This window comes from Alexandromys fortis, unplaced genomic scaffold (assembly GCF_014885135.2).
Source record: "Alexandromys fortis isolate MF-2015 unplaced genomic scaffold, M_Fortis_MF-2015_v1.1 scaffold_66, whole genome shotgun sequence".
Lineage (NCBI taxonomy): Eukaryota > Metazoa > Chordata > Mammalia > Rodentia > Cricetidae > Alexandromys > Alexandromys fortis.
In genome coordinates, this window is record NW_026067950.1 from 697005 (window position 1) to 714261 (window position 17257).

At 38.3% G+C, this 17257-nt stretch overlaps 1 protein-coding gene across 1 annotated transcript in view; it reads right to left on the minus strand.

Moving 5' to 3' along the window:
- Itgbl1 (integrin subunit beta like 1) overlaps nt 1–17024 on the minus strand; it is a 184534-nt gene extending 167510 nt beyond the window's left edge. The window contains exons 1-2 of the mRNA XM_050150393.1: nt 16706–17024; nt 15541–15758 (exon numbers count right to left, since the gene is read on the minus strand). Of these exons, the coding sequence (XP_050006350.1) occupies nt 15541–15758; nt 16706–16797 (310 nt within the window). The 5' untranslated portion in view covers nt 16798–17024. The remainder of the gene's footprint in view (nt 1–15540; nt 15759–16705) is intronic.
- Nucleotides 17025–17257: the final 233 nt, after the last annotated feature.

The window sequence follows — 17257 nt, forward strand, 5'->3', positions numbered from 1 at the left end:
GAGACTAGAACCTACATGGCGAGACTGGGTATAATCAAATGATCACCCCATATGCCGTACCTGAAATGGTAAGAATTCCTTACCTAAGGCCAGCATGTGATGACATACCTACACATGGGAAGTACGTGGGGCCTTGGTGATACATATGGATCTGCAGATAAACTTCTCCACATTCCAGAAAAACCTGTGCAATTCCTACAATCACTCAATATTGGAATACAATAGTCTAGACCTCTACACCATTACTGCAGACTCTCCTTCCCTGAAACCCTAATACACACCAAATAGGCTTCTTTTAAGGGAATTGTATTTGGGGGATACAATTCCAGTTCCAATAGCATCTCGGTTTGCACTGCCATCATGTCAACAAAAACAACCATTGTCTCTAATTAGAACTTTTTCTTCTAGATGGCATCAATGTAAGTCTCCAGTGTAACCCATATATTCATATTATCAGTGAAGGCAATGGGGGCAAATCAATTTTATTTTGTGTCACCATCAAGGATGTGTTGTTAACAGTGATCTCTTATATCGCTTCCTATAACTATATCTTTTTTCCAGCACCTTGCCTGATGTGACTTAAAAGCAATCAGACAAAATCATATTAGCTACGAGAACACCTGTCTCTTATGAAATGTCAGATACTCAGCTAGTCCATGCAGCAATGAGAATAATACAGATTATCAAGACCATAGTGAGGAACTACAGGCAATAAACTGCTTCCAACTTTCAAGGGATGGTAAGAAGAAACTATTCAGAATGATGTATTAGGCAGGGTTCTGAGCTAATCATAGATCCAACCAAGTTGACAACTGAGATTAACCATGACAGACCTTGGGAATGTATCTGTTATTCCTTCACATATATTCAGAATGTTTTTCTCATTTAACTGATGCAACTAAGAATAAGTTTTTTAAAAATAACTGATGTTTAATAGGTATAGGACAGTATTTCTTATATAAACTCAAACGAACAAAAATGGGTACTGTTTAAATTTATGTTTATATAATTTGAAATATTAAACATGCATGTACTTACTGAATAAATAAATTACATTCATAAGAATAACAATTACCACTAATGATTCAAATTGCTGTGATTTACAATGCTAAGTATGACATCCAAATAGATTTATAAGCTTTGGTGCCTTAAGAGTTCTGGGTTTAAAATATGATAACTACCTTGCATATTTGCGCATTTGCTAGTTTTACTCTCAGACAGTCTATTCCCCTAGTAACCGACTTTCCTGAATTTTCTCCAATATCTCCACATTTTCAGTCATATTCTACTCTTTCCCTCTGACCGTCTCTTTTAAACATACGTAACAGAAAAGATAGTTTGTATTCTATGTACCCATATAGTTACTGTGTCTACTCCTCTGCAAACCAATCTATCTTCTGGTTCTCATATCCCTGCTCTTAGGGGGATGACCTCTACCATTTCTTGAAGGTCAAGTCAGCTAAAAAATTTTCAGCCATTTGGTAAGCCTAAGAAACTTTAAGGAACTTTTACTTCACATTTACTTTTGAGAGATACTTCACCAAGGATCAGCAGTGATAGCTTGGTGCCAACAAATGCATGTTCTGCAACTCTGACAACCTGAGTTTGATCTCAAGAACATTACATGGAAGGAAAGGACCAATTCCTGAAAGTTATCCTCTGACATCTACATGGGTGTCATGGTACATGAATCCTTACCTTCATTTACAAACATCATAAATACACACACGCACACACGAAGTAATAAAAATGATGATGATGACAAAATAATAATAATTCAACTTAATTTTAAAAGAAAGACACCACTGTTTCATTGAGCATAATCTTCCAGGTTTATGGCACTTGTTTTTATTTATTGTATCTTTGAGTATTTAAAGATGTGCTTTAACTGTCTTCTGATAAAGAAATCTGCTGTTATCCTTATCTGTGTCCTCTGTCTGAGAAACACAATTTTGCTCTGGATAGTGTTAAGACTTTTTCCTTATTACTGATCTCTAGAGATTTGGTTATGGTGTGTATCCATGGAGTTTTCTTCATATTTGCTTTGTTTTTAGATTATTGTGATTTATGTTTGTGAGCATGATGTTTTCATCAAGTTTGAATTGTTTTCAACCATTATTTATTCAGATACTTCATCCACTGTCACGAACTAAACCACTCACTTGTGAAGCTATGAGATTAATTAAAATTGCTTTAATGTTTCTGTTTAAGTGAAATTTTTATAATTAGATTGTTTCTGATATTCTGCTTTCAAACTCACTAATTTTAGTCTTCTGTGATTTAATCTGCTGTTAATTCCTTCATCTTTCTTTTAATTCATGGCAGATGTTTTGGTTTCATATCTAAAAATGTAATTTGGGCCAACTGGCAACATTAGCAACCAAAATGACTGAAATTTTTTAGAAATTAAAGAAAACATGACTCTCTAGTTTAAAAAAAATAACAACAACAACAACACTACTCCTACAAATACTAAGTCCACAGCATGGAAAGTGTGAAGTTAAGAGATTATTGTCTTATGACACTAGATATTGTCTGATTCCTTTCATGTTTTCTTTGGATATTGAAGAAGACAGATTTAATGTGTATGTATTTTTACTTATCTATTTTGCTATAAAAAAGAAAAATAAAGTTCTTAAAAATACTTGAGGCAAATTAGCTAGAACGTTTCTTAGGAAATCCTACAAATTTCTTTGATTATTTGCTTTTGCACTTTAAGAAATATCCATAATGAGTGGTACATAACTGAACAAAAGGCAGGTAATGACAAACACAAATGTGCCATTTCTGGAAAGAATAGAGATTGATGAAGACAATCACAGGGAGGCTCGTCAGCTCTGCAATCCACTTTCCACTCAGAAGGTGTAGCCATGTGAGACGAGGCTACGGAGGACATAGAGCTTCTGATTTATCTCAGTTTTCTTTTGAAAAGAAGGTGATAAGGAAATGGAATGTATGATAAAGTGGACAGTTTATACAAGGACCTTCTCATTTCCTCATTTACCTATTTTTCTAATTTCCCACTTCTTCAAGAAACCACCTGGGTAAAATAATCGCTTGCTATCTTAAGAACATCTGCATCATTACACTTAAAGCAACATGTAAGAGGAATGACTTTGATTTTCAAAACTACATAATAGTAATAAAAAGTGAAGATGTCATCTTTAAAGAAGGAAAATAATAACAGAAAGAAATATGCAAATTAATTCCTTATTTTGACCATCAAGACTTTTCTCCTTGCTAATCTGTATTTTCTCATTATTAAAATAGTTGAGATTGTGAAACTAAGATTTCTTCTGGGTGGGGACATGTAATGAAAAGTATATGCTCTGTGTGAAAGTGAATTTTTTTTATTCTTTTAGCAAATGATTGGCTCCTATGTCATCTTCAAAACTTTGTCTTCTCACCATCTTCAAACAAAGAATCCAGGCTTGAGCTTGTCTCTTGGAATAAGAGAATCTTGTTACATGTGTGACCACCGCCTGAACATTCCCCACTTTGCTCCACACATATTTCTTCTTGCTTAGGTCACTGGCATGGCGAAAGCAAGCAGTGCCGAACATGGCAAACACAGTGTAAATCTGAACCAGCCTGCACTCTGGCTTTTTTATAGTTGTGCTATATTTTCAAAACTGAGAAATAATATCACCAGGTAAACCGAAATACTTGTGTCACACCTCCTATTCCTTCCAAATAGTTGCACCAAATGGGAACCAAATATTTGAACATAAAAGCCCATTCTCATTCAAACCACCACACTCAATATGACGTTATCTATTAACAAAAAGAATTTTCTCTTCTCTCCCCCGTTTTGACATACAATATTCTTTATCTCTTGTTTTCCAAGCTCAGGGTTCCCATGTCCTTCCCTTTAGCTGTCCATTCCACACAATGAGGAATGCAAGCTATTTAGATTTTAATAACCACACGCCTACAAGATAAATTTTGCTGTGTTTCCAATGGGCCATCTATGAGTTGTTGGGAAATTAAGGACCCAAACTTATAAAACAATGTTGTCTCTGTTACAATAAAATTTAGGCACTGGGCAGTAATTAAATCTAGTCTTCCTTGGCATCTGCCAGAAGTGGTTCCAGGAACTTATGTAGACACAAATAACTAAATATTCAAATTTATGCACAACATCTGCATATAACGTATACATATCATTTGATAAACTTATATTCTCTCTATTGCATATACCATGATGCAATACAATAAATACAAGTGATACATAGTGGTTATGCTGTATTGTTCAGAAAACAACAGCAATATTCAGCACAGGTACGCTTTTTCCGGAATTTTTTTGGATCCTCGATTAACTAGATTCACAGAGAGAGAACTGGAAGACACCAAGAGAAGTAATTATTTATGGAAGAAAAGTTAAAGCCCTCAAAGAAAATAGAGCTTTCAAGATGAGCTGAAGGTCACATGATCTCTCTCTTCAGCAGACAGTTGCAGGAGACCAAACACTTCCCACTCTTCTATGGAACTCAGAGTCATGGAATTCAGCCACCCTCAGATTGCTTGTCTGCCTCCAATAATGCTCAGTCCTAACCTAATATATTCCCGTTCTTCTCTAAATAACCTGTGCTAAACATTTAATAAATTCTTTGTGATTTTAACTCAGTGGAGGCTCAAAGAAGTTAAGTGACTTCTAAAAGACACATAGTAAGGAACAAATGAGGTGAAAAGAGAGAGCCTTTGTTTATTTCCTGTTCTGATGCCTTCTCCGGTGCAGTCAGCCTTGACATCTCTCTCCCATTCAAAGGGGCCCCTCAACTTCTTAAAGGAGGGAGAACATACTCAACTCAGCGAATTCTGCGCTATGGTAGGTCAGTATTATGCCATTGTGTCTTCAAATGCTATGTCAACTGTCAGCAGAACAACCTGAAATGCAGGAAAATAATCTCAGGAATCCATGGCAGGCTGAAAAGTGAACGTCCCTAGAGTCTTCACAACAAGACCGAAAGTCTCTCACATCCATCAAAGGGATAAAGCAAACCTCCATGGTGAGTCAGTTCAGTTTTCTGTGGGTGTCCCTCACTCTGCATTTCTCTGAGCTCACATTGCTTTCATCTCAAAAGGGTCACACATATATTAAAACTGGTGTAACTGGATTTTTAGAGTTCTCTTTATTATTTAATATTATAAGAATATAATAATAATTAATCATATTTTAATATAATAATGTTAGTATTATGTTTTAGTATTATAAGAGCAAGAAAATACAGGGTTTCTATTGTGACATTCATAAAAGCCAAAAAATCCATCACTGACAAAATAAGGAAAGGCCGTTCATAGGAACACCCTGTCTATATTTTATTTTGTCATTATTATTTTTACTTTACTTTTATAGACAAGGAGAATTGCAGATTGAATTTTTTTCCCATTGCTGACTCAGGAGGAATTTTCTTATTTGAATACAAATTAATACAAAATGCATTCTCTTGTGGGACTTCAATTATGACTAAGAAAAAAGCATTCTGTCTTGATATACCACATAATTGTGTACTTGTAATTTCTGTTACTGTGAATTCTTTAAACCTAATATCTATAAAGTATTTCTTCTTCAATATTTAAATATTTACATTTACTAACACAGGGCAGAAATAAAAATCAACATTTGATTTTTTAACAAAAAAATATCTAAAAATAAAAAATGAGGCCCCTTTAAAATTATGTCTCTATTTCAGTTCTTCAAAACTCTATGAAAATATTCTTCAAAATATGTAGATTTCATGCTAATATTGTGCTCCAATATAATTTCTCAGTTTGGCTGTCAGAGAATTATATCCACTAATTCTTAAAAGTTACAAAAATTGAATTCATATCTATGAAAATATTTCCAAAAAAGCTTATGGAGATTAAGTTGATTATTCTCACTGTTCTTTTGTATTCCTAACTCAGCATTAAATCCAAGGCTTCATTCCATCCAAGTAGGCAACTGAGAGAACCTTATCCACTAAATCAATATTTTCTTTCTTGAAACAGATGAATTATTTTCAGGTCAAAACAGCTGTTAGAGCTTATGTAACCACTGGTATTGACTGAGAAATTAAGTCTTTAACTCGTGCTTTTCATTTTGTGGAGTAAAAGACTTCAATGTCCAAGACATTTTTCTTAGAAAAATAACTAGTTTTGTGTAACTATTCTTGCACAGCAGATAATGGTAGCTTTGAGGGAACATTAATTAGAAAATACACTTACTGTGTTTTGGTTTTCTGATTTTAGCTGCTTGCTCTTCCCCCATGAACTTAATAACAAATGTACAGCTACCACTTTGCCGTAAGAGAAATGTGAAGTAATATCCCAACTCTTCAATCTCTTTTTTTATTTTCAGCCTATCTTCCCCTAAGAAATTTCCCAATAAAATAATGGATCAGGAAATTTAGGTGGGTAACTATCTCCTTGGAATATTTTGGCATTTGAACTAGAAACTGCTCATAGACGATTACTATGATAGGACTCGGAGCAGTGACACTTATTTTACAGAATGAGCAAAGACTGGGGCAGAGCAAGGTCAGGCCACTCCTCTTATAAAGTCCTTATTCTTCTCTTCCCTTTATAAAGCCGTCATTCTTCTATCAAACCTAAGTATGATTTGGAATAGACGGAAGAGTGAGTTCTATTACAAGATACAGTTTCTTATTTGCCAGGAAATGTGATTCTTGAAAAGACAAAGTACTCTTTTTTCCAGAGAAAATGAGATTTGTAATCTTCTTCCAGCTCTCTATCTTTATCAATTTAAGAGTTAATGGAAAATAGCTGGAGAATTCACCTGTGCAGAGGCTTAAACTCTCCACAGAAAATCCCTGTGATACCCCACTCCCAGAAGAACTAGACTTCACTCTCTCGGGTGTGATCTGAGCCCTTGAATCTCAGGCTAACCTTGGAAGCTAAATTTCTCAAAGGACAATGGCTATCATTTTGCTAGTTCCACAGATCTGAAGCTCCCTCTTGCCAAGATCAGGAAACTAGGTCTGTAAAGCCAACTCATGCTGGTGGAAATGTGACATGAACGTGCAAAAGCCAGCTTGCCAGAAAGCTGTGTGTACCTCTGTTAGGGAAGTTTGCACTTAGGTGTGTGGATAATTGTTACTGGAGCCCAGATTACAAAACTCAATAGCAAGACAAAACACACAAGAAGATAAAATAAGATCACCATTATGTAAGTCCTCCGATAGTCTGGTAAAATATTATGTTAAGGGATTATTCAGCGCACTTCGGGCATGCATACGCAGCTCTCTCTTTGCTGATGGATTTGGTTCCAGTTCGCAGCGCACGCAGAGGACTGCAGAACTTTCGCTATTCTTTCTATGAGTTTAACCCCAAATAAGTAGACTTTTGTTATACTCCATTATGGGCTATTGTGGAACTCTTGGTACTACTACAAGTGACAAAGAGAAAGAAGTGCCAATACTAAGAATAAACAGCATAGACAGTTTGTCCTTCATTCAGTGGACAGAGGTCCTACATGGAAAGTGGGTAGAAAAAACCCATGCTTTTCTGAGATTCCTGGCATATGTTTCCTAGTGTGAGCAAATCACTAGTCTGGGTGACTACAACGAATAATCCAAATAAAGCTCATCTCAAACTCAGAAGCAAAAAATAAATAAATAAATAAATAAATAAATAAATAAAAATCCACTTAAATCAACAACAACAAGCAAGCAAACAAAACCATCAAAGTTGTCTCTGCTCCGTGGAAAGAATACTGATGACTGAGTTAATCTAATAAATTAGCATTAAGTCTCTCCTAGAGACATGACAGGATGATGCTGAACTTCACAAGGTCTGAGCCTCAGTTGGAAGCTATTTTCTACATGAAACATAATGGCCTCTGTTGATTGTTTCTTTATCTGTTTAAATTTACAGATACACAGTATCATTCATTAAATATGACATACCTATATGTGTATGCACTATATTATAGGTAAAAGCACATTTATCATTTGCATGGTTATCATTTCTGTAGTTAGAACACAACACTTACACCCACACTGTCTTCACTGATCCTTTCATAACAAAATATGCATTGTTTTAATAAAATTTTGGTATTCGGATAAATTGAGGACTTTTATGACTTAACTACTTTTTCAGTAATCTTCCCCAGAATGAAATTAAATGCATTTCAGAAATAATCAAACTGAATCTTCCAGGATTTGTCCAAGCTGACAATGGCTACAAACTAAGTGAACTAGCAAGGGAAATGTGCTTTCAGGTCTGCTGAGATCAAGGTCACCACTGCCTCTGTCCTATACTCTCTTCTAACAAACGAACTTTTTGAATACAGCCATAATTTAACAGGGGTATAAACAAGAGAAAACTGTATTCCTGGGGCTAAAGATATGGCAAAGGGGTTGTTTTTGCAGAGGACCCAGTTCAATTCCTAGTTACCATGGTGGCTCACAACCATCTGAAACTCCAGTTCCAGGGTAGTCTAGTTTCCATGGACACCAGGAGCACATATGGTACAAAGACCTATGTGCAAGCAAAACACCCACACACACAATATAAAAATAAATAAATCTTAAAAAAATAAGAACTGCCTCTTAAAAAAAGAAAAGAACAAAGAACTTCCTTCCTCGTATGGACAAAGCAGTCTTGAGACACGCTGCCCAGATGCCAAGGGTCTGAACGAAGGAACCTCTGAGACACTAGATCCTCGATCTTATAGCGCCATGTTGCCATGTGTGGTCACCTTGTCCTTCTCTTGATTCAGAGTGCAGTAGAGGAGATGCACACAGCAGCTCCCTCCACATCATCCTCTGTTGATACACTCACGCCTCTCCCTACCCGTCTTCAGCCAGAGTAGTAGAGGAATACCCAGCAGAATGTGGTTACCTGCTATTGTATTCCCTTTGTACGATCACTGTCCCCTTCGCACAGACAAGGAAACAAAATTTATGACTGAGTTATAATGACAAGTGAGGATACTAAATATTGAAAGCAGCAACTGCACTGAAAAACACAAACCTCAGCCGAGTGATGGTGGCGCACGCCTTTAATCCTAGCACTCAAGAAGCAAAGGCAGAAGAATCTCAGTGAGTTTGAGGCCAGCCTGGTCTACCAAGCAAGCTTAGGAAAGTCAGGGATGTTACACAGAGAAACTCTGTTGAAAAACGAACAAACAAACAAACAAAAAAACCCTACAAACCTCTAGTTTTCTTCAGACCTGTACTAAAATCTTTGTGCTATTCTAGAGAGGTCATAGAAATTGAATCCTGACGATTGCTCTGGAAAAGAAATAGAGGCTCAGCAGTGATAAACAGGACTAAGCCCAGTAGCAGCCGGTGTTGACAGACAACTTCTCCATTGCCATTCAAATGCACAGGGTCATCACCCTACTGTAGACCAGAAAGTCCTCAAAAGTACTCACTTCCTTGATACTGGGACTTATAAATGGATTATCATACATGACGAAAGGAGCTTCAGTGGTTTGGTTAAAGGAATAGGTCTTGAGATGAAATGTTCACCTTGGGTTACTGAAGTGAGTTTGGCCAAATGGTCCTTAAAAGCAGAGAGCTGGCTTATAATAATGAGAAGACCGACAACAGAAGACATTGTGAAATGGCAGCATGAAGGACTAGAGTGCCTCTGATGGTTCTGAGACATTGCCCGGAGTAAGCACAAAGACTGGACTCAAAGTGGACTAGCTGCAGAAAACGAGCATCTCAGTCAGAATCACAGGGAACGAAATTCTCTCAACATCAAATAACCAGGAAGCCGATTATCTACAGCGCCTCCATAATGGGAGAGTCTGTCCATAACTCAGCCCTGGCCAACCCAGACCAGCCCTCTAACCTGCAGAACTATCAGAAAAGCCACCTAGGTTGATAAAACTGTAAGACTTGTGAAATTTATTATAACCTCAAGAGGAAATAGATACAGAAAGAATCTTCCAGGAAAAGAAGGCAAGCAAATGAGGGACAGGGATGCTCTGCGCCTATGACATTGGTACTGGTTATTTACCTCACAAACGTATAAATATATTTTTCTTATTTGTTTTGGGGGAAATTATGTCAAAAAAATAAGGCCTTGTCATAATTTATATTATTTGATTTAGGTACCCTGAGGTTATAAATATGGTCTTCTACGTTTTCAAGAGCATGTAATAAGCAAAGCCAAGGTGTTGAAGTCTCTATGGTAGAACTTCGGAGTGCTATCCACTTCACTTGGCAACGCTAAGAAAATGATCTGAACGACTGGTACTTTCTCTAAGAGAAAACCTTTAGCTTTTATATATCACTTGTGGTAATACAAAGTACATTTACTTAAAACAGATGAGTCTAAAAGAGCACAGTTTCCCAAACACTCATGTAAAGTGAACTCAAGCTCGTACTGGTGACCTCTAATCCAAAATTACAAGTAATGCCAAGACCATGAAGGAACGGCACAAAAGGTAGCAATGTACAAAGTCTGACCACGATGTGCTTCAGTGGAGAGGAAGATTAAAGGCAGTGATTTTAGGTTCTCTATGCCTTTGACTGACTCGACAGAGGGGGGAAAAGGAAGCTAAGTTCAAATGGAGCTAGACAAAGACAAAATAGTGAGTAAAGAACACTGTATAAGGCTTGAAGGGACAAAATGGAGGATAGAAAATTACTAAGAGAGGAAAAACCAAAGAATAAATCCACAAAAATAGGATTGGAAAAAATGATTCACTAGTCTAGAAGAAATCATAACTATGAGGCAGAAAAGCACATCATGTAGCCCTTGGGTTATGAAAATTCAGAAATTATAATAGTCTTACAAAGACATATCACACCCATGGTAGCTATTTAACTGTATAAAAGTCAGAAATAATTGCAAGAAAATCTCATATGCTGAAGATATTCAATTTTAGTTCCATTAATTATATTTGTGTTTGTATATAAAAACGAATGTAGATAAGAATATTAAATAATCTGAATAAATGCATAAATCATGCAACTCAAATAGACTTATATATCAACATGCAAAATATATGGATATCATGCTCGATTCAATTTCTTTATAACCATAAGGATATTATTGCCTCCAAAGACATTAAATTGAGAGAAAATTATTAATTGGTTCACAATTATCAATTCAAACCAATTAATAGTTCAGACAGGATTCTCATCCAGTGCGAGGATTCTTAGTGAATTAAATACAGAGTTGTATCCCTCAAGCAATAATAATTCTACATTTCACGGTATTTCTACATAAAAACACTGTCTGGTTGAGTATCTAGATCCTTTCTTGATTTATTTCATCTGTTGATCACATCCCCATTCACTCGGATCTGCCTCCTTTTTCATTCATGATCTCACTTATCCTAGAGTACCAAACTACCAGAACAGTGCTTAAAAATAGTTTTTAAAACCATCTCAATTCTCTGGACTGCAGGTGCACCCAGTATTTAAATTCTCATTCACTGAGCCTCTATTCTACTCAGTGACCCTGTATACCTTGACACTTCTCATGGACCAAACCACAGCCATTGCTCCTACATCTCAGAATGCAATAGCTCCTAGCTGCTGTTTAGGAGACACAAACTGTGGTAAGGTTTACCGCTCTATTTCAAGTCTTCATCTCTAGCATCTTTTTAGCAGGCCCCCTGCTGCTTGGCCTATGGCACTAAGATCCAGCCCAGCCAGCCCAGTGTCATTCACATTTCCTAGTGCATGCCTTGTGCCTTCCCAAATGCTGGTGCCTGAGTTCTTGGAAAATTCCATATTTTTATTTTTAACTAGCAATTCTCTATCCTTACAGTTTTACATCAATTGTTTCCTCTTTTTAACAAAGGTTTAACCACAGTGTTTAATACCTGGCTCAATAGAATCCCCACTGGAATTAAACCCTACACTGCATTCTGGTAGCCTCTTATCTTATAGCTAAACCACCACGCAACACCAGCTTCCCAACTTCTTCAACCACAGAGAGACTACCAAACACATAGTGATTTGTGTAACCTAAATTGAAGTCAGTAATTGTTTCCAATTATGAACACTACCCCCCCCAAAAAAAAGCCAAATGTCAGGTCACCCACTCATGAGCCACTTGCCCTGGGTTCTGGAAAAATTGAACTTAGTTCCTTTATAAGAGCAACAAGTACTCTTAACCATGAGCTACCTCTCTAGCCCTCTACTTTATTTTTATTATGTCTATGTCAGAGGAGGGGTGGATTTGTCTGTGCCCAAGAGAGTAATACTGAACAAATTATTTTACTTTTTATTTTATCTTACTTGTTTTTTCAAGACAGGGTTTCTCTATGTAGCTCTGGCTATCCTGGAACTCAGTCTGCAGACCATATTGGCACCAAACTCACAAAGATCCACCAATCTATTCGTCCTGGGTGCTGGTACAACTGCCTGGCTAACACTGATTAATTTTAAGTGACACATTTCAAGAGCAACTCTCAAACGTTTTTAGGAAACCAATGTCTTATTTTCGGTGCATCATTGCTGTAAATCGGTTTTATCAGGGATAAGTTAGAAATGCAAGCTAAAGTTTGCTTTCACGCAAAACAAAAACCCAAAAAATAAAAACAAACAAACAAACAAAAATCCATACTGCTGTTCTCCACAAATACAAGTTACCAAAATTAGTTTATCCCACAATAAACCATCACACCCCGGGAACAGTCACTGCCCAGATGTGTATGCTACAGAAAGGAGAGACAAATTCAGGTGCCACTGGAAGAAACATACTTGTGGTAGTGTGGACATTTTCAACCAGCTCCAATTATAATAAGCACAGTTCTTATGATTCACAGTGTAAGAATCCTGACTACAGTTTAGAAGGGCACAGTGTACATAATGCAGATGTTTTGATGCCAGGCCAGAATTGCTATCCTTGCTTGACCTTTTGGGCCTCAAATCAGTAACAGGTCCCAACTACAAGAATAAAATTAAATTGAAAGAAGATTAAATTCATCTCATAGCCACAAATACCCAGTTACCATAAGGTCAGGCCACCTACTTATCTTTCTACCTGTCCTCCCATACATCCATCTGTCCATCCAAGATAATGTTATATACGTCAATACATTAGTCTATATTGAACACTTGCTTCATGTCAGATACCACACAAAATATTTTACACATATTAAATATCACAATTTTATAAGGCTGTTATTGTTAAGATATCCATGGGGCAGGGGGCAGGGAGGCCCCTCAAAGGAGGGCTCTACAGCTGAAAGCAATTGTTCCTCTTGCAGAAGACCTGGGCTGGTCCCCAGCACCCACACGGTGACTTGTAACAGCTAAACGAATGCAGACAGATTGTAACGAATGCAGACAGCTTTAATGGGGAAATAGACTTACAGAACCACCGTTCCAGCCCAGACCAGGAAAGCAGAAGTGAGCACTGTCAGCAAGCTCGCCAGATTTATAGGTATACATTAGCCCGAGGCAAACACGCCCCCTAAGGGGCGGGACTTATCCCTACAATGACTCACAACCATCCATAACTGCAGTTCCGGGGGATTGGACATCTGCCTCTGAGCTCCACAGGAACCAGACACACATGTAACACACATGCATACATACAGGATTAATTTCATATACATAAAATAAAATATTTTTTAAAAAATTTCTATTTTTTAGATGAAGAATGAAGCTTTAGATGTTTACGTAACTGTCTCAGTTCAAATAGCTAGAAGGAGTAAGATTTGAAGTCTGAAATTTTCTGACAGATTCTATACTCTGACTAGTTTGTGGTGTGCAAGAGCAGGATTTGTTTTCTTCAAAATGGAGAGGAAGTACCTGGCAATTACTGTATTTCCACAAAGGACTTACAGGGGTTTATTAAGGAAAATGTCAGATGGATTCATAAAACAAACAAATAACATCATCTTGCTATATTTTCACAGTATTTGTGAAACTGGAAATAGGATGGAGAAGCTAAATCTGAAGCACAGGAGCTGGCAAGGCAGATCCGGGCTCACTCTGAGGATTCCTTCTGGGCCTGGCAAATGTGCTCACAGTGGTGTCAAGGGCAGATACCAAAAAAGGCCCCAAAGGGAAATCTCAGTGGCCACCTGTCAATGTACATCCTTCTGCAAGAATGACAGATGAACACAAGTATTCTACTCAGCTGTAAACAGATACAGAAAGGCACAAAAAACGTGTGGCTTGGTCTCACATTTAGTATCAAGAAGGAAGGAATTCAGTGACTAAGATGTCACAAGTAAACAACCAGTCCCTCCAAGGAAGGAGAAAGGACTCCAAAGCCCACAGCATTGCACAACCAGATTCACAGCAAGGGACCAGCCAAGGCCCTAGCAGGAAAGCTTATGGACGGCCCTCAGCCAGCATGGCCAGTTTCACTACCTAAAGGATATATCTCACCACTTTGTTTTCTAATCAAACAAGAACACTAAAAGCTTTGAAAATTTTGTTCAAAACTCATACCATTGTGAAGGTCTTGCCAGAGACAGTAAATTCGGAGAGACTGGGTGATAGCTGAATTTGGAACGAAAAGGCAGATAAAACATTGCTTTCATTCCAAGGAGCTACCACTAAAAATTCAAGCTTGAAGCTCTTGTAGTTAAAATAACAAGGGTTGAATCAGAGTCTTTACAAGGCTTCACAAACAATCCACTTAGAAGCACCTGTGCCCTTCTGAGTTACCTCTAGGACTATTTTTTCCATCTCACACAACCTAAGAGCTGTCTTGATGGACGCTTGGGCTCAGGTACTAAGGGAAAACACTGTTGTTATAAGTTTGGTTTTGATCTCTTGATGTTATTGTTGGACATCTTAGTTTTAGCAGCCTCGAGAGTAAAATACTTGCTTTGTTTTCCTACTAATCGGCCAAATCCTGGTTGGCACGCATCATGCTGGCTTTTGCTAGAGTTCCTGCGTTGGTCACAGTTGATTAACTGAGGCTCCTAGCCATCCCTAAAAGACACAGCTACATGAAACTGTTAAAGAGTTTAAAGGTTCTGACCCTTTCCAATATCAGAATTTGAATTATAATTTCAAGTGTGTAAGGGAAACAAATTTCACTTCCCTCTTACAAGACAGCACATTTTCACTGCAGCTCAGAATTCCAAGAAGCTAAAACGAAATGTGTCCAAGTAAATATGGGTCATTTTATTCCTTCCAATGCCATGATCTTAGATAGGTACCTCTCTCCCTGAAGAATACCCTAAGAGTAAAAAGGTAATTTCAAGCTCAAAGATGCTGCCTCCTTGATTTTGCGGAAAATAGGGGAAAAAGTGAGGATCATAATCTTCAAATATGATGACTGGCATTCTGATAGAGATCAGGGAGCCCCTCAAGGTAACCCCATTTGTGGGGCTCTGAAGAATCTAGCTCATGATAAGAAGCCACAGGAGAGGCAAGTGAAATTTATAAGGAAGTCAATGAAATATATATATATATATATATACACATACATACATACATGTTTATAATTTCCACTTAAGTGAAGGCCGAAGAGGAGGAGAAATATTGTAATAAATAATGCCAAAATTGCACAGAAGCAAGGTCTTCTCTGATTGCAACAATTTAGCTCAGTACTTGTCTGGAGGCAGGTGCCCCCCCAAGGTACAGAGCACCTGGGCCTTACCTGCGCAGGTTTTCCCGTCGTAGGTCTGGCACACCCAGTCGTGACACTCACACAGCGGTCCGAAATAGGTGCCAGGTTCAGTCACTTGACAGATGCAGACCCCGCATTCGCACCGGCCACGGTCATGGCACAGGGCACCCCCTGGGGGTTGCCCAGGTACACGACATCTACGCTCGGACTCGGCCCTGGACAGCCTGCAGGGGGCGCCGGACAAGCTTCTGCATAAGATAAGAAAGGCCACACAGCCAGGCCATGGTCAGACACAGGACCCGCCCCTTCTTGTCCCAGCTCCCCCCCCCCCATTCTGTGGAGAAGAAACCTCCAGCATCATATTTCTGTGGGCCAAGCATGCCTCTGAAGGGCTGTGTTTTAACCATTATTCGAAACAGCACCTTCCAAGTAGATAGAAACTATGGCCCCCAGCTCCTTGGTGGATTGCCACTTAATCTTAAATGTACATTTTGATTAAATGCAAATTAGTCTGAAGTATGATATTTGGCTGGCTTTTTGTTTTTTTTTTTTCTTTTTAAAAATGCCCCGGTATTATCTAATAGCTAGGTGGAGATTATTTCATGAAAAAGAAGAAACAAATGATGAATATATAGAAAAAGTGGTATGTATCGTGTATAAGATAGGAAGAAATGCTTTTAAATTGTGTTTGAAGCAGACCTTAAATATTCTACTTTTTAAAAGTTGAAATGGAACTCGTTGTCTCTTTCAAAACGCAATACAAGATTTGACAGGGTCGTCAAGCATAATAGAAAGTGCTGTATTAGAAAGTGGAAATAAAGCTGCCTTGCAGGTTATTAGGTGACAGGTGTGCATAAGTGCATCTTTGACTTGAGGTTAGAAAAAAAAACTCCTCCCTTACACATATTTGCAGAGAGAGAGAGAGAGAGAGAGAGAGAGAGAGAGAGAGAGAGAGAGAGATGGTATTTTATTCAATGAGTATTCCTTTCCAAAGGGAAAAAAAACGAAAGAGAAGATATGAAGCAACATCAAGGCTAGATAGAAGGAGAGAAAAGGCGGAACAGGTTGAAAACAGTTTATCCCAGGTCCAACTTAGTAACTGGTCTTGGCTTAGGAAACTCAGTCATCTGCAAGCTTGAGTTCTGCCACGTACAGCACAGCGGGTCTGTCTCAAAGAAAAATAAACCGATCTTACCTCAGAGATGGTGAGAAGCTTTGAGGGGCAACTGACAGTCCAACGAAGAGAAGGGAGGAGACCAGCAACAACCTGGAGCCTGGGGGATGCATGCTGAGCTGAGGGTCTGTGCAGGCAGGAGGGCAGGCCAGCTGCTCTGCCTGCCGCAAGGTGGGGCTTTCACGGGAGGCAACAGGAGGGAGAAGTGTCACCAGCAGATGTCCAGGCAGAAGGACTTGGGACACCCGAACTCGCAGGTTCTGAGCTCCTCCTGGAGACTCACTTGCCTGTGAGGACTTGGGCAGTGGAACGGCTCTGGGCGGGGAGCTAGTGCCAAACTCCTCCAGTGGAGAGTCTAGGCAGGGAAGTAATTAGAAACAGTTGTACAAGCAGATGGGTTATTTTGACATTTTAAAAAAGTGTCCTGTTCACAGATTTGGGGGAAAGAAATTACGTCTTTCTTCAAGTACAGGCCCCAGAAATATTCAAAAAGAGAATATTTGGGGTAGCTGATAGGAAAGGCACTATTAAAATAATTCCTGGATTATAAAAATGAAGGGGAGGCTTTTGGGT